At 39.4% G+C, this 23,419-nt stretch overlaps 1 protein-coding gene across 2 annotated transcripts in view; it reads left to right on the forward strand.

The window, feature by feature from the left end:
* LOC127620829 (DDB1- and CUL4-associated factor 1-like) overlaps window positions 1-23,419 on the forward strand; it is a 158,479-nt gene that overhangs the window by 22,696 nt on the left and 112,364 nt on the right. For both annotated transcript variants that reach the window (XM_052094086.1, XM_052094085.1), the window contains exons 7-11: window positions 10,664-11,209; window positions 14,780-14,881; window positions 15,438-15,596; window positions 15,682-15,861; window positions 18,829-19,038. In XM_052094086.1, the coding sequence (XP_051950046.1) occupies window positions 10,664-11,209; window positions 14,780-14,881; window positions 15,438-15,596; window positions 15,682-15,861; window positions 18,829-19,038 (1,197 nt within the window). The remainder of the gene's footprint in view (window positions 1-10,663; window positions 11,210-14,779; window positions 14,882-15,437; window positions 15,597-15,681; window positions 15,862-18,828; window positions 19,039-23,419) is intronic.

Consider the following 23,419-nt stretch of genomic DNA (forward strand, 5'->3'; position numbering starts at 1 on the left):
AAAGAAAAGCAACACTAAGCGCTGTCTTTTGTTATTGAATGATTCAGCATTTTGAACGAATCGGTTTAATGAATGACACAATGATTCATTTATTAAGACGGTCACTTGCCACCACCTATTGGTTTATTGTTTAAAGGCATCATTGATTTGTTTTTATTTATTTTTTTATATTATTTGTTTAAACATCAATCTCATAAATTTATTACAATTGATTGATAACATCCCTTATTATTAAAACTGAATTTGATCAAATGTAAGAATTTGACCGGAAAGAGAGTGCATGTATATAGTTAGGTTTAAAAATTGTCCTTATAAAAGTAAATAACGCCCTGGTGTAAAAATCACAATTATGCAGATTTAAGTAGGCTATGTAAAAGCTGATGAGAATATTGCTTCAAAATAAATTTTTATTTATTTATGACAGACATTATTTAAAAAGTAGAAACATAATTATATCATTAAAAATGTATTAGCCTATAACATTATTATAAAAACTCCCTTATGTGTGATTTAAATGGAAGTAGCTTACAAATAAATAATTTTTAACCTTTAATATTAGAATGATGTACCATCTGGGGTTCCTTTATGATTTACTTTACAGCCTTAGTTGAGAGATTTTTTTCTTGTTATACTGTAGGCCCCAACTTAATTAATATGATATCAAATTGTTTCGATTACTTTTTTTATTTTTTACTTGAAGCAAATGTCTTGAACAAACGCTTTGAGAAGAAGTCACAAGGAGAAGTTGACAGAACTTGAGAGCCTGGGTGAAAAAATTGCAACCAAGGCAGCAGAGCTACGAAGGCTGTAGTGTTCAACACCAAGTTCAAATCTATTTGTTTATTACAAATCAAATCTGTGTTACGCTGTTGCGTATGTATTAAATACAACTGATAATTTAAATAAAATATTTTATTTAATTCAAGTAGCCTACTTGTACATAATTATTTTCTAGGGTTCAAAATTTATACAGATTTGACATTTTCCCCTCATACTTCTGTCGGAATGGGTACGAAGTTGGCATTAAATTTCATTTGAAATGGTATTAAAAAGGTCTTAAAAAGCCTTGAATTTCATTTGGAGGATCCTGGGGGTACCCTGGTTAATACACAATGCATTAAAAAAATCAGCAAACGCATTTAGGCAGAGGTATTATAAGACTAGTCTTCCACTGGCCATGACATGATACACTGGGTGAAATACTTGCTCCATTCACTCACTTATGCAGCCAAACTGCTCAGTTTTACAGCTCCCTGTAACTTGGAAAATGGTATGAGAAAATGCTCTGGATCAGTGGCTGCGAGCAACGTACTACATGGTTTGTGTACGCAGAGCATGTGTCTTAGTTTCAACAAATATTCTACATTTTTGTTTTATAATAAACAATAGTTTCATATTTCAAATGATTCATGAAACAAACCATATTTATAACATTTTGGTAGCATTAAATGCGATTCCATTTAAGTTGTAACAATGTGCATCTTTTGAAGTTGTGGCGTCTGTATGCACCGTGGATCAACTCAAAACATGTGTGCACTGACTTGATTGAAAAATATTTATTTATTCATCGGACTTATTCCTTGAACATGTTAGAATGTCATTCCCCGCTGAATTTTATCCTGACTTCTGAAGAACATCTTAAGTTGACTCTGGCATTGTCAATGGGCACCGCATATGATGACATATATGATGCAGTTTCAAGTGTGTGACTTTGCTGCTTTAAACAGGTCCTTCTCAAAAAATTAGCATATTGTGATAAAGGTCATTATTTTCCATAATGTAATGATAAAAATTAAACTTTCATATATTTTAGATTCATTGCACACCAACTGAAATATTTCAGGTCTTTTATTGTTTTAATACTGATGATTTTGGCATACAGCTCATGAAAACCCAAAATTCCTATCTCAAAAAATTAGCATATCATGAAAAGGGTCTCTAAACGAGCTATTAACCTAATCATCTGAATCAACTAATTAACTCTAAACACCTGCAAAAGATTCCTGAGGCTTTTAAAAACTCCCAGCCTGTTTCATTACTCAAAACCGCAATCATGGGTAAGACTGCCGACCTGACTGCTGTCCAGAAGGCCATCATTGACACCCTCAAGCAAGAGGGTAAGACACAGAAAGAAATTTCTGAACAAATAGGCTGTTCCCAGAGTGCTGTATCAAGGCACCTCAGTGGGAAGTCTGTGGGAAGGAAAAAGTGTGGCAAAAAATGCTGCACAACGAGAAGAGGTGACCGGACCCTGAGGAAGATTGTGGAGAAGGACCGATTCCAGACCTTGGGGACCTCGCGGAAGCAGTGGACTGAGTCTGGAGTAGAAACATCCCCGCATTCCCCAGGTCAAGCCACTTTTGAACCAGAAACAGCGGCAGAAGCGCCTGACCTGGGCTACAGAGAAGCAGCACTGGACTGTTGCTCAGTGGTCCAAAGTACTTTTTCGGATGAAAGCAAATTTTGCATGTCATTCGAAATCAAGGTGCCAGAGTCTGGAGGAAGACTGGGGAGAAGGAAATGCCAAAATGCCTGAAGTCCAGTGTCAAGTACCCACAGTCAGTGATGGTCTGGGGTGCCATGTCAGCTGCTGGTGTTGGTCCACTGTGTTTTATCAAGGGCAGGGTCAATGCAGCTAGCTATCAGGAGATTTTGGAGCACTTCATGCTTCCATCTGCTGAAAAGCTTTATGGAGATGAAGATTTCATTTTTCAGCACGACCTGGCACCTGCTCACAGTGCCAAAACCACTGGTAAATGGTTTACTGACCATGGTATTACTGTGCTCAATTGGCCTGCCAACTCTCCTGACCTGAACCCCATAGAGAATCTTTGGGATATTGTGAAGAGAAAGTTGAGAGACATAAGACCCAACACTCTGGATGAGCTTAAGGCCGCTATCGAAGCATCCTGGGCCTCCATAACATCTCAGCAGTGCCACAGGCTGATTGCCTCCATGCCACGCCGCATTGAAGCAGTCATTTCTGCAAAAGGATTCCCGACCAAGTATTGAGTGCATAACTGAACATAATTATTTGAAGGTTGACTTTTTTTGGTATTAAAAACACTTCTTTTATTGGTCGGATGAAATATGCTAATTTTTTGAGAAGGACCTGTATAAGATGGTGTTTTTGCTGCTTTATATATTTTGGCTGCCATGTTGATGGAAAAAAAAAATCATGCATATTCCTATTATTGATTCTTTATAATAATAATGATGTGAAGACTTGCTGTACTTTTAAATATCTGTTTGTTTACTATTGTGTTTTGACATGTGATATACAGGAGCTAGCATGACCTGTAATGTCTCTTGTATGCAATGCATGGCTTATTTGTATGGAATGCATAGCATAGCGGAAGAAAAATTGGCTGAGAAAAAATTAATGCAAAAGTAACACTTTCCATAAAAAATTACTTTCTAATTAACGCAATATTCTAACAAGTTACTTTTAAGTTACGCAACCCTGCACACCAGTGATTTTGTTATAAAATGAGTAGTTCCGGTTTGACAGACTGAGTGGTTGAGACGTGCTTGATACTTTTGTAAAATAGCCAGCACACACAGGCCTGTGACTGACAAGTTAATATAGAATCTAACTGATGCACAATCAAATAATTCAGATTTGACGTGGATTTCCACAATTAGATTTTTTTACATGCAGTCATTGTGTTGTATATTGAAGTTAAAACTTTAGATTTATGATTTGGTAATGTGCTAAATTATGTGAGAAGGAGCACACAGTGTGACACGAGGGACATTAAACTAGCAGAGCTAGTAGGAAATAAATAGTGAAAAAATACAACGGCAAAATATTTGATTGTAAAATGCTGCAATCACAATCAAGTAGGGCTTCGCAAATAATTTTATATTAACCGTGATCACAGTTTCAGCCTCACATGGTTAATTAAGCATAACCGTCTGTGGTATTGGTGAGATGGCAAGCAGATATTCTCAGTCAGCTAAAGTTGCTAATTTTTGTTCATTTTCATAATGGGTTGTGCCTACGGATGATGGACTAAATCACAAGCTCTTTCGAAAGTCTCCAACTTAATTGACCCGTCATTCTCTCTTCAGAAATTCTCAGTTTCACTTTCGAGCATGCTCTGATGTTTACAAGTGTCATGTGTCTCGTATGTCTCTATGGATTGGATTACACATACCTGGACCACGCATAAAGATTTAATGATATGGTGCTTCAGCAGTCTCGGAGCGGTTCAGTGCTTGAATTGATTTCCATCTTGTGCTTTGATTGTGTTTTACACAACAGCTGTTCTCAGAGTTCGTTTTCTGTGCATTGCTAACATGAGCTGACATCATTATATTTAAAGCGCTCCAGATTTAAAAATTTACCAGATTTGCTAACTTACAAATATATTTGGCTATTGCACATTTCTAAACAAATCTAAAGTAACCTGTGGCACTTTGGTTTTGTGGACTGCGGAGGAGATGAGTATTTCACCATGTGAAATCTTCGTTTTTTCGCCAAAATAAATCGCTTACTAATTCATAGATTTAACAACTTGTTCAACATGAAGGATGCTTTTTTTACATTTTTTTTTTTATTGATTCATACTAGAAAGAAAAGCAAAACATTTATACATAGAATCAACATTTAACCCCCGCTATTACCCCTCCCAATCCTCAACTGGCCTGACCCTCAACAAACATTACTGTGGTCACACATAAGTATATACACAAATCAAACAAGAAAAAAAAGAATAATAAAATATTCTCTCCACTGCCCCTCCCCGAGAGCCCTCCAAAAACACCAAATAGTTGCCCTATTTCCCAACTAACAAATCCAAGTTACCCAGTCTTCTAAATAACACTTCCTCAAAAGCCTCCGTGCACCACTCCTGAAATGGGGGTGCTCCAGCTCCATCCCCTTAAAATTATTTGTCTGTCAATCCTTACACTGGTCAGAACCCAATTTTATATGTGTTTATTCCCCTCACCGATGATCGCCCAAAACAGAGTCTGGGGCAAAATGAAATCAGAGTGCCCAGTAGTCACACATACAACTCTGAACCTTCAATATTCTTGGATCTTAACATACCACCAAAAAACATGGGTTGTGTCACAATCTTCTGATTGGCATTGCCAGCAGGGAGGTGTAATTATAAAAACAATTCTCCCCAATTTGGAATGCCCAATTTCAAAGGTGGGTGTGTATTTAAGAGCCTATACAATCTAGAGGGGGTCCAAAATAATCTATGTAAAATCTTGAATTGCATAAGTCACACCCTTGACGTTTTTTAGAATATCATCCAACACTCCAAAAGCAAGTTTAAATCTTTCTTCCATAATCTCTTGAAAGAAGTTAAAGCTCCATCCCCCAGGGTTCAGCCATATACTCGAGGCAGCATTTAAATAAATGTCAGAATTAAAAACTCTGGACTCCTTTTGTCCATAACGAGTGCAAATGTGAGATAATGGGGTGTAACTTCTCTGGTTAGTTTGGGGCAAGAAATTCCTGTTCAATACAAAACCAGTGAGGGGCTCTCTCAGGTGGAAGCGACCAGTGAGCCAAATGTCTGAGACCGAATGCATAAAAATAAAACAAAATCTTGGGTAGACCTAGCCCACTTTTGTCAATCAGCCTATGCAACTTATTGAAATGTAATCTGAGACGTTTACCATTCCAAATGAAGGACTTCCATATGCTATCAAATTGCTTGAAATAAGAAAGGGGAATATCTATAGGGAGAGACTAGCAGGTTGTTGAATTTTGGAATACAATTAATTGTAACTTAATTCAACCAATAAAAGTGTTCCCGAACCCGTACATTTCCAATATCTTAAAGATAATCCCATTCTACCATATCAAACGCCTTTTCGGCCTCATCATTCGCTACTGACCACATGATATTGATGAAACGCCTAATGTTATCAGAAGAGCTACGGCCTCGAATAAACCCCATCTGATCTTATATTTCAATGTCTAGCTGGATCAGGGAAATTGGACGGTAACAGTTGCACTCTCTTGGATCTTTGTCCTTTTTAAGAATTGGATTGATCATGTTTTAAAAAATTTCCTGAAGAAATGTTATATCATGTTTTACACTTGAGAAGAAAAAAAACCTTCCTCCTTTTTATGGGGTACCCCAACCCCTTCACGTTCCACTTGGAGAGAGACGATCCGCTCGTATTAACATTTTACATTTTGACATATGAGGAAAAATGTATTGTGTGTCAAAAACATGAATCAAAAATATGTGCGTATTAACCCCGTGCACGACAGTGCCAACTGGCATCCATCCCTCTAAACTCAAACAGTCCATGTATGCATATGAGAGCCCCTGCTCCGTATGTTCAGTGATGTTCATCTGGCCAATTCGACTGCTACATGAGTTCAACAAATGACCAAATCACTCCAGTGTCTTGCAAGAAATACTCCATAAAACAAACTCCAGCCAATATAGAAAATACAGATTTATCCACTCAACAGGCCAGGAGGAGTGTTACTACACAAAATAATCTCCAGCCACTGGGAGGAACTAGCACAAAAATAAACAAAGGCACTCAGTTCCTCTAACAGTCAAGTGAATGTTCAGAGTGTCGGTCCATTTGGCTTCAAGGTGAGTACCACAAAATAACTAACTCCATTGACTTCATGAAGGACTTCGCTTGCTGTGGACATGTAAATGTTTTGCGGTCATCCTTAGCATCTATTCTCAATTTGGCCGGTAACATCAGTGCAAAAGCGACCTTCCATTGATGTAAGACATTCTTGCATTCCTTGAATCTATCACGTTTCTCTCTTGTTAAGTATGGGAACAAGAAAATACTGTGGTTCTGCCAAAACATCCTTTGTTTAGTCCTCACCTTGGGCAACACAAGATCTTTATCAGATGATCTCAAAAATATGGCCAGAATTGATCGGTGCCTCTCTCCCTCAGCGGATCGCCGAGTCTGAACCCTGTGAGCTCACTCTATTTCCAGCTTGTGGCCTGTTATTAAAGCAGATTAGGAAAAAGCCTGCCCTGGAATTTCACCATATCCTGACCCTCTTTGGCTTCAGGAATTCAGACGATTCGGAAGTTATTCTGCTAGTTGTGGTTCTCCAAGTCCTCCAATTTCTTCCAGATGTGCTCCAAATCCACCGTGGTCGCTAGTGGTTTAGCAGATAATTCCCTCTCCGATGACTCCAGATAATCAGTTTCTCGACATCCCTCACTCTTGTGACCACCTCAATGAATGTAATCTTGATGGCAGTGATCGAACGAAATTACAGCAAGAGCCTCCAAGTCATCAACGACCTTCGTCAGCATTGCCAACATGTTCAACAGTTCTCGCCGAATTTCCCTCACTTCTCCGGCCATTTCGCTCTGGCCCTCGGGCGTCAGCTTGAGCACGCAAGTGTCTTAATGTCTCCAGAGCCTGAGTATTTTGAATTCTTTTACATTGTCTTCCTAGAACAGTTATGGAACAGGGTATATCTAATCTCGCCGGTTTATGACATAAAAACGCTTAAAACTAGCAAAGTGCGCAGAGCTCGCCGTTCACATGTCCGAACCTCCCATGGTGTCACGCGACTCCCATGAAAGATGCTTTTTAATGTAATTTTATGTTTTATTCTTTTAGAATTAATATCCAAGCATTGGCAACAGTATATTTAATTTTTTATTTGTCCAAATTGTGTAGCCCTGTATAGTTTTTTTTTCTCAAATGACAGAATAATTGTGATTTTAATAATTAATTAAAATTGAGCAAAATAATCATTATCAGTTTCACCGTTGTTGTTCAGCCCTACAATCAACTGTCCAGACGGTCATGTTATAAATGTATAAGAATGTAAACACTACCATACTTTTATTGATTGGTTGATTGAAATCAGTGTGTACAACATAATTTATGTGCAGCTCATTAAACTGCAGTTTGATGAGCTGAGGCATCACCTAAAGTTTTTTTTTTTTTTTTCTCTTTTTTTTTTTCTTCTCTCTCTGTGTAATTCTCTGGTTGGGACCAAGCAATCAAATCTTCAAAGTTCGATTTCTCCCCTTGTCCTCTGTAGGTTTTTGTTCACAGTGTATTATTTGAACATCTGAACAGTACTGCATTTTGTCAGTAACTCGAGTGAAAGCAGAAGATGCCAGCTGCTAAGGCTGAGCGATTTTGGGTGGAAAAAAAATCTAATTGCTATCCATTTTGAAAAATATTTTTTGATTGCTATTTGACCACTTTGTTTATTAAATAGGGATGTCATAAAATATTGCTATATTGATCGGCATGTTATTTTATCAATATATTTTTTTGTGCTTTCCAATTCACTCAGTTGGCCTCTTTTTAAACAGTCTGATGTAAGCAATCAAACCAAGTAATAGCATCGGAAGACCACAAGAGGACAGTAAAAAATTTACTGAAGTAAATGTGCGCACACACACTGGACTACCATCTCTTGTGGCACTTCAACTCATCCTAAGTTATGAAAGTGTTGGGCCTCATGCTCAGATAGGAGACAAAGGCATGCCTACACACAGTCATAAAGCCTGAGACACGAAAACGGTGCCAAAATCAAACAAAGGGTGTCCAAAAAGACTTCAGATCCCATCAAGCCTTGCTCACTTTACACCTAGGTGTGAAATTCTGAAGGATTGAACTCTCTACTATTGGATGAAATGCACAACCATGCGTCCCTCAACCATGATGTCATCGAGAGTATAAAACACTGGAGATTCCTCCGAAGAATTGCTTCGAGCGACAGTATTCGCCGTGTCTAATTGCAACCCTGCTGCTCCCAGGTGTAGCCTCGCTGCCCAAGGAAGTAACATGCATAAATACCTGAACTTTAGCCATACAATCTCCATCTCTCTGGACGAGCCGAGATACTTTGTGTTCCACAGAGCACACTAACAGATCCGAAGGAGACGGTTGAGGAATCCGCATCTCACCCTTTTGCCTGCAGAAGTTAAGATTTATTTTCCTTCAACCATGTCGACGTCACTGATTTCTCCACCAACCTGCTGAGAATCAGCAGTCATACCGCCTGCCAACAGAGCGAGGAAACTGCCACCCGTCATCACCCAAGATTCGTGGAACCGAGTCAGAGTCAAGCAACGGACGAACACGCATTCTACCCACGTCACCCCCCGCGACTCGTGTAAGTGGTTTACGTCTAGGCAGAGATAGATTATTATAGTGTGTTGTTATTATGTATCAAGGTTATTTCTTGTACAGTTTATGGACCGCAGAGTCTGCTTATTGCTGCTAATAATAAAACAAAATGTTTTGATTCCGATACCTTGACTTCGATACCGGTTCGTAAGCGATAATTTTTTCGATACCAATTTTATGAAATCCATTTTAATAAGATTACACATTACCTCAAAAAAAACTTTGGTTTTATTTTTTCAGTGTGTTGACTTTTGAAGGCGACACCAGAGTCCTGGTGATCCAAGCCTCAGAAAATGCAGATCTAGCGCTTAAGGCAACGAGATGCCTCGCGTTAAGTTGATGCATTGGTTAAACAAGTGAATTGTTACACCCCTAGTTTAACAGCAACAGCTGTTGGATGGGACTGTATGTTTGTGTATACAGTGCATTGAAAAAGTGCTCCGCATGTGCAGATTTCGGAATATATATATATATAATTGTTTTTATTCTAAAAAAGAAATACCTTTTTGTAATTACTACATCAACCTTGCTCAGGTGCAAGCTAGTGTCTTGTAAACACATCAGATTTGTTGCTCTAGTCTCCACTAATATTGGAAATAAGTGGATCAGCTGCTTTGTTACTTTATTAGCATAAATACCTTCCCTCTCTGTAAGATTAACCTGTATATTTAGATTTTCCTTTGAACAAACAAAAATGAAGACAAAACAAATGAGGGATATAATTATGGATAAGCACAAATATGGGGAAGGATACAAGGCCATTTCAAATAAGCCTTTGCTGAAAAATAGCACATGCTTGCCCTTAATTACTTTGCAATATGTCACTTGGAGGATACTGCAAAGCTGTGGCAGAAGATCTGATTAAAGCGTAAAGCCAACACTGCACGTCAGCCACATAACCCCATCACCACAGTGAAGCACGCTGGTGGTAGCATCATGTTATGGGCATGATTTTCAGCAGCAGGGACTGGCTAACTTGTAAAAATGTATGGGATAATGAATGCTGCAAAATACACCGATTTTGGAAAAGAAACTTTTTCTATGCCAGAAAGTGTAAAATCGAGGAATTTCAGCAGGACAGCTTCCCAAAGCACAAAGCCGGAGCAAAACTGGAGTGGCTTAAAATGAAGAAAAGTGATGTCCTTCAGTGGCCCAGTCAGAGTTCTGACCTCAGCCCTATTGAACATCTGTGGAGAGACCTTAAAATACTGTCCAATGCTGATCCTTAAACAACTTAGTAAAACTTGAGCAGTTTTGCAAGGAAGAATGGGTTAATATTGCTCCATCACATTGTGCAAAGTTGGAGACTTTAATAACTGAAAAAATTGGTTCAAACAGGTATTAAAGTAGGGGGATTAATACTTATTAAAGGCCCAAACGTACTTGCGTAAATGCGTGAACGCAGATGCGTTTTGCTGAGCAAGCTCTATTTCATGCAACGTTGCTTTGTGAAATGTGTCCGAGTGCAATTCATTCAGAGTGCAGTTTCGTTGAATTCTGTTTTGTCTTTATTTGAATGTCAGGTTCTAAATGTATTTTTGTTTCTCAGGTTCCTCTGATGCTGCAGAGACTAAGAGAGCTTCAGGACAAGGAGTCTGAGAACAGGAGGGACTGTAAACGTCTGAACAAGGGTCTGGCACTGCTGCTGCCCGTGGACGAGGAGGCTGTGGACGGAGAATTCCCCCCCAACATTCCTCACGCTCCCAAAGAGCAAAACAACCCAAGACAGCAGGACTCTACCATGGAACTCCCGCTGCTGTCCACTTCTACTGTGAAGAGCGTTGGGAGATGTAATGCGGGTATGAAAGGGCTGATGAAGCCAGCTACGGTGCTGCCATTAGAGTCAGACGAAATAGATGGGCCAGCAGAAGACATGAGGAACTGGAGGAAGCGAGAGAATGGTGGAAAAGTGAAGCAGAAGCTGAACTTCTCAGTGTCGGAGCCGGAGCGGAGCTTCAGTGAGCTCTCCAACAGCAGTTGGTCTGAGACGAGCCCCTGGGTAATAGGAAACAACTACCACCTGTTCCCACTGACGCCTGGCATAGAACAGCGCCTTATACTGCAGTATCTCACCCCTCTGGGAGAGTACCAGGAGGTAATTTCCTGTAGCTCAGCTGGTAGAGTGTGGAAATGGCTGCTCCATGGTCATGGATTTGATTCTCAGGGAGCATGCATACTAGGGCTGCACAATTAATCGAAAAACTAATTACGATTACGGCTGCCACGATTATGTAATCGTGAAAACTGACCATTGCAATGTTCAATTTAGTCTACTCCTGCTGCATCAATGGTTTATATTTACAATGTTTTTTTTTTTTTTTTTTGCAGGGGTTGAATATTCTAACGAATAACTAACATGTCCATTGAGCAATTAAAAGGCAATGGCCAATCCGAATTAGTCCTCCGTCCTATCTGTAATGACAACTGATCCTATTTAAACCATCTGAATGACCAGATGCTTGCATGATGTTCTAGCTCTGTTCGCATGGCACATGAAAATGAATACTGAAGAAACATCACCTGACACTTGAAAAGAAGCTATAGAACAAGAGCGAAAAGCACTGTAATTATTTTGGATTCATTGCATATTGCACCTCTTGCATTAAACATAGTTAAATTCTACGTGCGTTTCGGAGGTGTAGCCAACATAAAGCATGACATGAATAGCATATTTCAGGAATCACCGTCATTGTTATCACGTCTGCACCCATTTGCCACACAGCTGGTATTGGTAGATTTAACATTTTCACGAATTGCACAAACTCTGATAGCAAATTACTGTTTTTAATTTCCAAGTACAACCATTGAGGCCACAAATGATCTAACGATGATCTTACATGAACAAGATCACCATTGAAGATCTAACGGGATGAATGGTCTCCTGCCTAGCCACCAAAGGGCTTACCGAATGCAATAACTTGGTCGATTTAAATCGGCTGTTAATAAGTTTGAATATTGAATATGCCATATTTACTATACGTGGACTAATATATTAAGCTATAATTTAGCAATAATTTAATATATTCTATAGCATGAATATCCATTAAAAATTATTTTGACATGCCTTAACTTAACAAACATTATTACAATATACACTCACCTAAAGGATTATTAGGAACACCATACTAATACTGTGTTTGACCCCCTTTCGCCTTCAGAACTGCCTTAATTCTACGTGGCAGTGATTCAACAAGGTGCTGAAAGCATTCTTTAGAAATGTTGGCCCGTATTGATAGGATAGCATCTTGCAGTTGGAGATTTGTGGGATGCATATCCAGGGCACGAAGCTCCCGTTCCACCACATCCCAAAGATGCTCTATTGGGTTGAGATCTGGTGACTGTGGGGGCCATTTTAGTACAGTGAACTCATTGTCATGTTCAAGAAACCAATTTGAAATGATTCGAGCTTTGTGATATGGTGCATTATCCTGCTGGAAGTAGCCATCAGAGGATGGGTACATGGTGGCCATAAAGGGATGGACATGGCCGTGGCATTTAAACGATGCCCAAATGGCACTAAGGGGCCTAAAGTGTGCCAAGAAAACATCCCCCACACCATTACACCACCACCACCAGCCTGCACAGTGGTAACAAGGCATGATAGATCCATGTTCTCATTCTGTTTACGCCAAATTCTGACTCTACCATTTGAATGTCTCAACAGAAATCGAGACTCATCAGACCAGGCAACATTTTTCCAGTCTTCAACTGTCCAATTTTGGTGAGCTCTTGCAAATTGTAGCCTCTTTTTCCTATTTGTAGTGGAGATGAGTGGTACCCGGTGGGGTCTTTTGCTGTTATAGCCCATCCTCCTCAAGGTTGTGCGTGTTGTGGCTTCACAAATGCTTTGCTGCATACCTCGGTTGTAACGAGTGGTTATTTCAGGCAAAGCTTGAGCTTGAATCAGTCGGCCCATTCTCCTCTGACCTCTAGCATCAACAAGGCATTTTGGCCCACAGGACTGCCGCATACTGGATGTTTTTCCCTTTTCACACCATTCTTTGTAAACCCTAGAAATGGTTGTGCGTGAAAATCCCAGTAACTGAGCAGATTGTGAAATACTCAGACCGGCCCGTCTGGCACCAACAACCATGCCACGCTCAAAATTGCTTAAATCACCTTTCTTTCCCATTCTGACATTCAGTTTGGAGTTCAGGAGATTGTCTTGACCAGGACCACACCCCTAAATGCATTGAAGCAACTGCCATGTGATTGGTTGATTAGATAATTGCATTAATGAGAAATTGAACAGGTGTTCCTAATAATCCTTTAGGTGAGTGTAAATTACAATATAATGCTTAAAAGAAACTGGAGTGCAGCTCGAATCCACCATTGAAATCTGCTACTCTGAAGTAGCTCTAGTACTCTTGCTTTGTGACAACTCAGTAAATTTAATATTTTAATCAACATAATTAATAATAACGATTACAATATCAAGGGCAATAATCGACAATTATGTTTTTTGCTATAATCGTGCAGCCCTAATGCATACTAATAAAACATACATCTCAAATACACCGTAAGTGTCTTTAGATAAGAATCTGCCAAATTAATACATTTTGATTTGTAATTTAACATTTTCAACACTTTAGGCTGCTTAGAAACTTCATTTTAGGCTACCACATCAGAGAACGATGGAAATGCATTGTGTTTGCTATGTTGCAATAACATGGAGGTAAAACTATTTCCAATTGATACCAAACTGACCCGCTGCTTTGTACTCCCTCAAAATGCATGTTACACATTCCCGTCTGTCAAATGCTCATTCCTCTTTTCTTTTTTTTTTTGTTATTAACAATTTTTATTGATTCCAATCATAAAACATACAAACACAACATGGAATACAGAATCAATTATTCACATTAAACCTCTCCCCCCAAACATTCACCCCCTCCCGACACAAATGCACACTACTGTGGTCACCAACAATTAAAACATATAAATAATTTAAAAAAATAAAACCATAAAAAAAAAACAGATACACTTTAAACAACATCAATAATACACGTACCCAAACTAGAAATCCTTCTCCACAGCCCCTCCCTGAGAAACCTCCAAGAAAGCTAAACAACCCCCCCACTTCCTGACAAACTAATCCCATTTCTCCAGCCTTCTAAAAATCACCTCTTTAAACGCCTCCTCCCCGCACCACTCCCTAAACGACAGTGCCCCAGCCGACTTCCATCCCCTGAGGATGACTTTCCTGCCAATCATGACTCTGCTAGGACCCAACTTATAAATCTATCCACAATGTTGACAACCATCCAATCACCCAGAATACGGAGTCGGTGGCAAAATGAAAATTGAGTGTCCAATACCTGACACGCAAAGCTCTGATCCCTCAACCAAAATTCTTTGATTTTAACACATCCCCATCTTCTGTAAAAACTATTTTTAACTTGTATTAAAATTGTGATTACTGTGAGATGCTGGAAAAAAATGCTAGACCCAGCACATCAGCCAAAGACGTCCACCTAATGCCTGTGTACGTTGACCACAAATTTTTAAATCTTGCTGACAGAATCCAAGATTTGACCCATCCCTTCATAACATATGTTCTGATCAGTAATTTGAAGTGACTGATAATTTAATTATACTGATGTTCAGAGAGGGGTGTGTGTGTGTGTGTGTGTGCGTGTGTGTGTGCGTGTGCGTGTGCGTGCAGTTGTTGGCTGTTTTCATGCAGCTTGGTGCTTGTGAGCTGCTGATGCACTACATTGACCTGAAACAGACGAATGATGTTCAGCTCACATTTGAAGCCCTAAAGGTACCTGACAAACATCACATACACTAAAAGTCAAACATATGGACACACATTTGATGTAGGTATTATCTGAAAAATGCTTTGAAAGGCTATGAATAAATTCTTCAATTGAGTAAGTCAAATATAAAGTGTATTAATTACTTTATAAAACAAACATTTTTGAATTTATTTTTCTTTTAATGGGTTGGAGGAGATAGTGAAGGAAAAGCAGTTAACGAGTGTCCAACTTGTGAACTCTTTTAATACTGTTAAAAGTTGGTTACGAGAATGCCCATAGTGAGTATGGCTGTAATCTCGGCAATCAAGCTAAAATATAAGAGTGAAATTTTGTTTTGATTTTAAAAAAAATTGGTCATTCCATAATTCTCAAACATAGTCTTGGTGACTTTACTGAGTAGCTACTGTATGTCTAGACTTTTTATGTGTAGTGTGCATTAAAGCAAGCATTTCAGAATAGTCCCAAAATTTACATGAATGCAATGCTTGATTGAATAATTTAATTATGAAACCAGATGTTGAGTAATTTGTCGTGGTTGTCATTTTCTTTTCTATCTTTTAGTATCTCGCATCTCTCCTCCTCCATAAAAAGTTTGCTGCCGAGTTTGTGGTGCATGGCGGAGTACCAAAGTTACTGGAGATCCCTCGGCCCTCTATGGCAGCCACAGGCGTGTCTTTGTGCCTCTATTACCTCGCGTACAACCAGGATGCCATGGAGCGGGTATCATACAGTCATAAAATTCAAACTCTTTAAAGAGACTTTAGTCTCTTATTTTGTTCTCACCTTCATCCTCTGCCCATATCAGGTGTGCATGCTACCTCATTCTCTTCTGTCGGAAGTGGTAAACTACACACTGTGGCTGCTCGAGTGCTCGCATGCTTCCGGCTGCTGCCATGCCACCATGTTCTTCTCTATCTGCTTCTCCTTCAGAGCTGTGCTTGAGCTCTTCGACAAACAAGACGGCCTGCGACGCCTCGTCAACCTGGTACGCACTTAAACACATTTGCATTGGGATCACACTTCTAATAATAGGTCATCCAAAAATTTATAATAATGTGAATTTAAGTAAATTGTGATCATTATTTTTGGTTGAACTATTCCCTTTATTATATTAAATAAAAAAAACAAGGTTTAAAGAGGATAAATGGACAACTCTTTCTATTGTTTTTTTTTTTTTTTATGATATTCAAGCATTTTTCCTTAAGTGGGATATTGTTTTTGTAATGATGATAATGTAAAGTGATAATCCTTTTACAATGTATTTAAATTAATATTTTTTTATTCAGCCATTATTGCTCAAGTGAGATGTGTTGCATAAATACTTTGTGTAATTTAGGGTTAACACTAAGAAACAGAGACAAACTCTCGTTGTGAGAAAAATCCTGCAAAATTCCAAAGATGTTGCGTTACATAATTATAAAAAAAAAATGTTATCCCCTTTTCTCCCCAATTTGGAATGCCCTATTCCCATTGCTCACCTCAATCTGGGTGGCGGAGGACAAGTCTCAGTTGCCTCCGCTTCTGAGACCGTCAAACCGCGCATCCGTGGCTCGTTGTGCATGAAACCGCGGAGACCCCCAGAATGTGGAGGCTCATGCTATTCTCCGCAATCCACATACAACTTACCACGCGCCCCATTGAGATCAAGAACCACTAATCGCAACCACGAGGAGGTAACCCCATGTGACTCTACCCTCCCTAGCAACTGGGCCAATTTGGTTGCTTAGGAGACCTGGCTGAAGTCACTTAGCACACCCTGGATTCGAACCCGTGACTCCAGTTGTGGTAGTCCACATCAATTTTTTTTTTTTTTTTATTTATTTAACCTTTATTTAACCAGGAAAGTCCCATTGAGGTTAAAAACCTCTTTTTCAAGGGAGTCCTGGCCAAGAGGCAGCAAAAACACAATAAATTACATTTATAAAGGTTATACAACACAAATAATTAAAAACATTTACAATTTAAACAGGTCATTTCAGGTTCTCTCAATCTGGACTTAAAAGCATTTAAGGAAATGAGTTCAGATAATTTCTCAATACTCGCTGAGCTAACCAGGCCCCCCCGGTCGGCCACCTTTTTGACATGGAGTGACATTTTTCTATTTTCCTGGTCAATGGCTGTGAAAACCAAAAAAAAACAAGCGCTTGGATGTGATTTTTCTGAAGTTTGAGTCCACAAATATTTATATTTGGCATTTTTCCTAATTTAATTGTTTATATTTCATTACAAATTATATTATCAGCACAACAGTTTGTGAATTTTTTTGCAAAACCTGATGATTATGATATAATCATGATCCTGCATGCAAATTTTCACAGAGCATCTTTTGAAGGTGCTTTAATGAAAGAACCTGTCCTTTTTGTACAAAATTAGATAACACCGTTAATATCACACATTTGCTTATTTGATTACTGATCACGAAATTGTGTGGAATCTAAAATTTGTCAAAAAAAATTCGAAATCTCGCAGATCGGTAATTACTAGCTATTTATATGAAGTTTTCTCACACCTGCATTCCAATCTACATCTGGTTGTAATCTTTCCTCATGATCACACAGCATATTTTCATCAGCTAAAGGAGAGTTTGACAAGACTCGCGTTGCGCATGCAAGCCATTCACGCATCACAAGCCAATCAACTATTTAGCCCTTTTAAGCGAATTGCACCTGCAAAATCCTAAAACTTTATTTCCACGTTTCATTTAGACTTTGAATAGACTGAGTTTTTTTTTTTTTTTTTTTTTTTTAACCACAAAATGGGTGTTCTCTTTTAAACGTTTAATGTCATTTTGAATGTGACCATAGTTTAAGGAGGGTGTACCTGTATATGAAATCTCAAGGATTAATAGTGTTTTTTCCTTATTGCATAACATTTTGTTCTGAAAGCAAAAAGAAACCAATGAAACATGGAATGTAGGCTGTCATCCATGCAGTCTGACCGAAAAGCAAAGCATTTACTTGCATGATTAACCTAAAGTGAAGCGCTGCCGTCTCGTGATGCGTGAATGGTTTGCGCGCGCTGCGCGAGTCTGTTGGGTATACTGCAGTCTCCCTTGTCATTTATTTATTTTCTGTTTTCTTTATTTTTGACCTTATTGCAGACTTTTTTTTTTTTTATTGCTGCTGTTATTACAGTTGAAGTCAGAAGTTTACATACACCTTAGCTAAATATATTTAAGCAGCTTTTCACAATTACTGACATTTAATCATAAAAAACATTCCCTGTCTTAGGTCAGTTAGGATCACTTCTTTAAGAAATTGAAATGTATGATTAATAATAGAGAGAGTGATTTATTTAAGCTTTTATTTCTTTCATCACATTCTCAGTGGGTCAGAAGTTTACATACACTTTGTTAGTATTTGATAGCATTGCCTTTTTTAAATTGTTTAACTTGGGTCAAACGTCTTAAAACATCTGCAGGTGCACCTCCAATTGACTCCAATTTCAGAAGCTAATTGCCTAAAGGCTTGACATTATCTGGAATTTTTCAAAGTTCTAAAAGGCACAGTAAACTTGGCATATGTAAACTTCTGACCCACTGGAATTGTGAAACAATCTGAATTTTTTTATTGGAAAATGTTGAATGCAATATTTAATCAGGGCTCGACAATAACTGTTTCCATTTCAAGGGTTTTTTTGTGCACCGTGGGAATTTAGTGGCATCTAGCCCTTTTATTTATTTATTTTTTTTTTTTTTTAATTACAGCACTGAGGCTGTATTTTTAGCATTTTGCCCCAATAGACAAAGGAGCTTTAATTTTTTATAGATTGCCTCGTTAAGATATTTAGTTGGCACGTATAAGTCTTTATTTCATGTGCTCAAAACATACTTTTCCCAAGTACATGAACCTAAATATGGACCACATGTTTGCAGTGTATTGGCCAACATTCGTGGCTGTATTTGTGTACTTGCATAGTGTGTTTCTGGCCTTATATGGTGTTATTGTTGTAGATCAGCACTTTGGAGATTCTGAACCCGGAGGACCAAGGGGCACTGTTGAGCGATGACGAGATCTTCTCTAGCAGACAGACAGCAAAGCACACCTGCATGGCACTGCGCAGGTACTTTGAGGCTCACCTGGGCATCAAGGTTGAGCAAGTGAAGCAGTCGCTGCAGCGCACTGAGGGAGGAGCACCAATACACCCGCAGCCTTATTACAAGGTAGCACCAATGCCATGTATTATACAGCCACATCTATACAATAACCAGCACCTTTTATCAGTGGAAATGTACTTGAGTGATGACAGCACTCTGCTAACATGTTTACACAAGGGTTATCATGATACACTTGTGCCCCTAAGTCCACCCAAAAATGATAATAGTCTTGATTTCCATTATTCCAAGTCTTTTGAAGGCATATGATGTGAAACTACTTCAAATTCGAGTTTTAGAAGTCTTGACGTCTGTTATGTGTTCATTAGCGATATGAGAGAAGCTTGTTTACTGTGCCATGTAGGGCTGTGTCGATACAATTATATATCATATCGTGATACTCGATCCATCTATCTTCTATAGCCACTTATACTATGCAGGGTCGCTGGTAGTGCTGGAGCCGGTCCCAGCTGTCTCGTGACTAAGGGATGGAAACGCCCTAGACAGGTGGCCAGTCCATTACAGGGCTAGCCCCCACACACTCACACTCACTCTCACCTACTGGCCATTTAGAATCTCCAATTCACTTGATCTGTATGTTTTTGGACTGTGGAGGAAACCAGAGCACCCGGAGGAACCCATGCAAACACAGGAATAACATACAAACTCCACACAGAAAGGCCCTGGGTGAGCCGGGACTCAAACCTTATTGCTGTGAGGCGACAGCGCTACCCACTGCACCACCATGCTGCCCTGTTGTGATCTCACAATATTGTAACTATTTGTATATTCATCTCATGTTCACAGAGTGTGAAGATGGCGCCGGTGTGTGTGGCATGCCGTCTGGTGCTCTCCATGTGTGTATTTGTTTGGATGTTTCTATGCGTCTCTAACTGCTGGTCGCTTCTGACATACGATCACCAGAAGCTCCTGGACATTCAAACCCCATTTCTTGATAATTATCAGGCGGATTTGCATTACTTTATTAATAATCCGAGGGCGAACAACTTTGAAGTGGATGTTCCAGACGATTTATGCCGGTGGCCACTCTGTTTCCCGCAGCTATTACGGCTAGAGTGGAATGGACCGGTGATGCTAGCTGTGGTTTATCGACCTCCACACTCATTGAAAGATTTTATACATGAATTCACAGAGTTCGTGGGATTTATTACTACAAAACGTGACTTTTTACTGGTTGGTGACTTTAACATCCATGTATGCTGTAGGTCAAAACATTTAGCGGAGGAGTTCCTCAGACTTATTGACTCTTTTAATTTAGTCCAGTGGATAAAGGACCCCACACACATTCATCGTCCTACTCTAGACTGACTTTCATACGGGTTGTCCATTGCTGATATAGAAATCTGGGATGCGTTGTTATCTGATCACCTGCCGATATTATTTTATATGTTTCTCCCTATGCTCACTCAAAGAGCAATTCTAGCTGAAGAACTGGTCCGTTATTACTCTCCTCATTTCTGTGAAGATTTTAATCCGCGTTTTAATATGGCCTGTACATCACTGTACCTCGAATCTCCTTTACTGGATCTGGATCCTGACCACCACCTCAAGTTGCTAAACTCTGTATGGTTGGACGTTTTAAATGATACTGCACTACTAAAACAAATAAATCGAAATGTACTGTAGATCTGAACCATTGCTCAACTCCATTACTCGTTCTTCTGGACATGCATGCGAAAATGGAAAAACAACAAACTTCAAGTTTCTTTCGAAATACGCCAATAAGCAGTCTTTCAGTATCCGAGAACTGTAAAATCAGCAAAAGCTGCTTACTTTTCAAATTTAATTACAAATAATCACCATTGTCCAAAGGTTTTGTTTTCTGTTATAATTTCTGTTTTGACTCCCGTTAATGCCGTACCTAATTGTACTACGTGAAGGTTTCTTGAGATTTTTTTGTGACAAAATTACTAACTTAAGATCGCAGTTAATGCCTTGGGTTGAGGATCAATTAAATTCTATGCAGTCACTAGCCTCATGGGATGCCTTTTGACACTATCACATTACATACAGTTATAGGAATAACTGCCAGTCTTAAAACCTCCTTTTGCCCCCTTGATACTATTCATCCTTGGTACTTCAAACAAATAGTAGACTCAGTAGGTCCTGGTCTGGTGTACTTTTTGAATAAATGTCTGTTTACAGGGAACATCCTTCAGGGCTCTATTCTTGCATCAGCACTTTTTTCTCTTTATATACTCCCTCTGGGTTTCAATAGCAGAAAGCATGGTATCTCCTACCACTTCTACGCTGATGACACTCAAATGTACTTACCGGTTAAACGAAATGATCACATTCCATTTCAATCTCTTCTAGCCTGGAGGAAATAAAAGGTTGGCCAGCCAACAACTTTGTTTTTGAATAAAGACAAGACAGAAGTGATTGTCTTTGGTCCTACAGATAATTTTGATGTCCGTAATGCTGATTGCGGAAGTCTCAATGTTTTCCTCTCTCCTCAAGGATGGAAACTGTGTGTCCAATTTGATAGCCAACTGACATTTTACAAACATATTAGTGCTGTCATGGGTTCCAGTTTCTTTTAGCTATGTCTACTCTCTAAAGTTAAACCCTTTTTGTCAGAGAAAACGTTGGAGATAGCAGTTCATGCTTTCATCACTTCTCGTCTAGACCAGTGGTTCCAAACTTTTTGAAAGCATGGCACCCCTTTTGTAGTGTTTTTTTTGTTTTGTTTTTTTTTTTTCCCATGGCACCCCAACCCAATTAAACTAAATGTGCATGCATACATATAAAAAAATTTAATCCAGATGAGCAAACAACAAATGAAGCATAAATGGATGCATGAATGTATTATGAATGATGACAACAGACATAATATGAGGTGAAACAACCCATTCAAATGATCCATCTGTCTTTTAAAACTGGATGACACATGTCAACAGACTGATTTGAACCATTTACTGTATGTGGGAATCATTGGAACAAAAAACATTTAAAGATGGATACTTGATTATTTTAAATAAACGACTCAAATATTTGTATTTTCTTTTAGTTTCTCATTTGCTCATTTTGATTTGACCTTAACTTAAAAAATGAAAATAAAATATCTATGCATGGAATTGTCGCGGGCATTTTAATGGGATACATGTGCCTGCTTTTGCGAGCACAGCCTCTTGATACGGTTGGTAGATTGAGGATAGTGCAACTCGTAGATTGTACTCCACTGACAGGTGCTGCCTTTTTTAGTTTTTCACATATGCCAGGGATGAGAATTCTAGCTCACACAAGAGGTTGAAAACTGCAACAGCACATTTACGGCACATTCTGAGATAGATGGGTATTCGTTTCCCACATGCAGACAAAATTAATCCGAAGACATTTCTCCAAATTTAAATTTTAAAGTGCGATCCATACGGCGTTCCAACAGTTCTTCTTGCGCTTTGATTGGCAACATCTTTACCGATTCTGATGAGAGAGGGTTAAAAGGATCACAGATCCAGTCAAAGTTTTCATTAGCAGCGGGGAAGTAAAACGCAAACCTTTCCTGTAGCGTTTTCAGATGTGTGGCTATAGATCTTAATAGAACTGGTGTCTTACGAGCGGGGTCCTCTGCTGTTAAGGGAAACATGTCGATGTTTTTATTTTTCAGTATTTGTTGCCAAAGCTTGAGTTTGGCCTTGAAACCGTTAAGTCTGTTGCTGTTAAAATATTTTCGTTCATTCCTTGCATCTATGTGTTAAGCTCATTTAAGTGACTAAAAATGTCTACGAGGTATGCAATCTTAGCCCACCATGAGTTGTCTTTGATCTGTTCTTTGTTGGGTATTTCATGCTCTGTTGAAAACTGCCTGAATTCATCTCGAAGCTCATAGACACGGGAAAGCACCTTGCCCCGTGACAGCCAGCGCACCTCCGTATGCAGCAGCAGACTGTCACGGGCAATCAGAGAGGCAAAGCGCGCACACGCCCAGTGAATCCACAGTCACTTCCAGGACAGCGGTGACACGCGGCGCATGTGGCAGGGCATCCAGGCCATCACCAACTACAGGACAACATCAGTTGCCTGTGACAAAGATGCCTCCCTTCCAGATGCGCTGAACGACTTCTACGCTCGGTTTGAAGTGCAGAACGACGTGGTGGCGAGGAAGACCACCCCTCCTCCCAACGACCAGGTGCTCTGTCTTACCACGGCAGATGTGAGGAAAACTCTACGTAGAGTCAACCCACGGAAGGCTGCTGGACCAGACAACATTCCTGGCAGAGTGCTCAGAGGATGTGCAGACCAGCTAGCAGATGTTCTTACCGACATCTTCAACATCTCTGAGCAGCGCCGTCGTTCTAACGTGCTTCAAGGCCACCACCATCATCCCCATTCCAAAGAAGTCTTCAGTGTCCTGCCTCAACGACTACCGTCCCGTCGCACTTACACCCATCATCATGAAGTGCTTCGAGAGGCTCGTCATGAGGCACAT

This window comes from Xyrauchen texanus, chromosome 27, assembly GCF_025860055.1.
Source record: "Xyrauchen texanus isolate HMW12.3.18 chromosome 27, RBS_HiC_50CHRs, whole genome shotgun sequence".
In the NCBI taxonomy this organism is placed as follows: Eukaryota; Metazoa; Chordata; class Actinopteri; order Cypriniformes; family Catostomidae; genus Xyrauchen; species Xyrauchen texanus.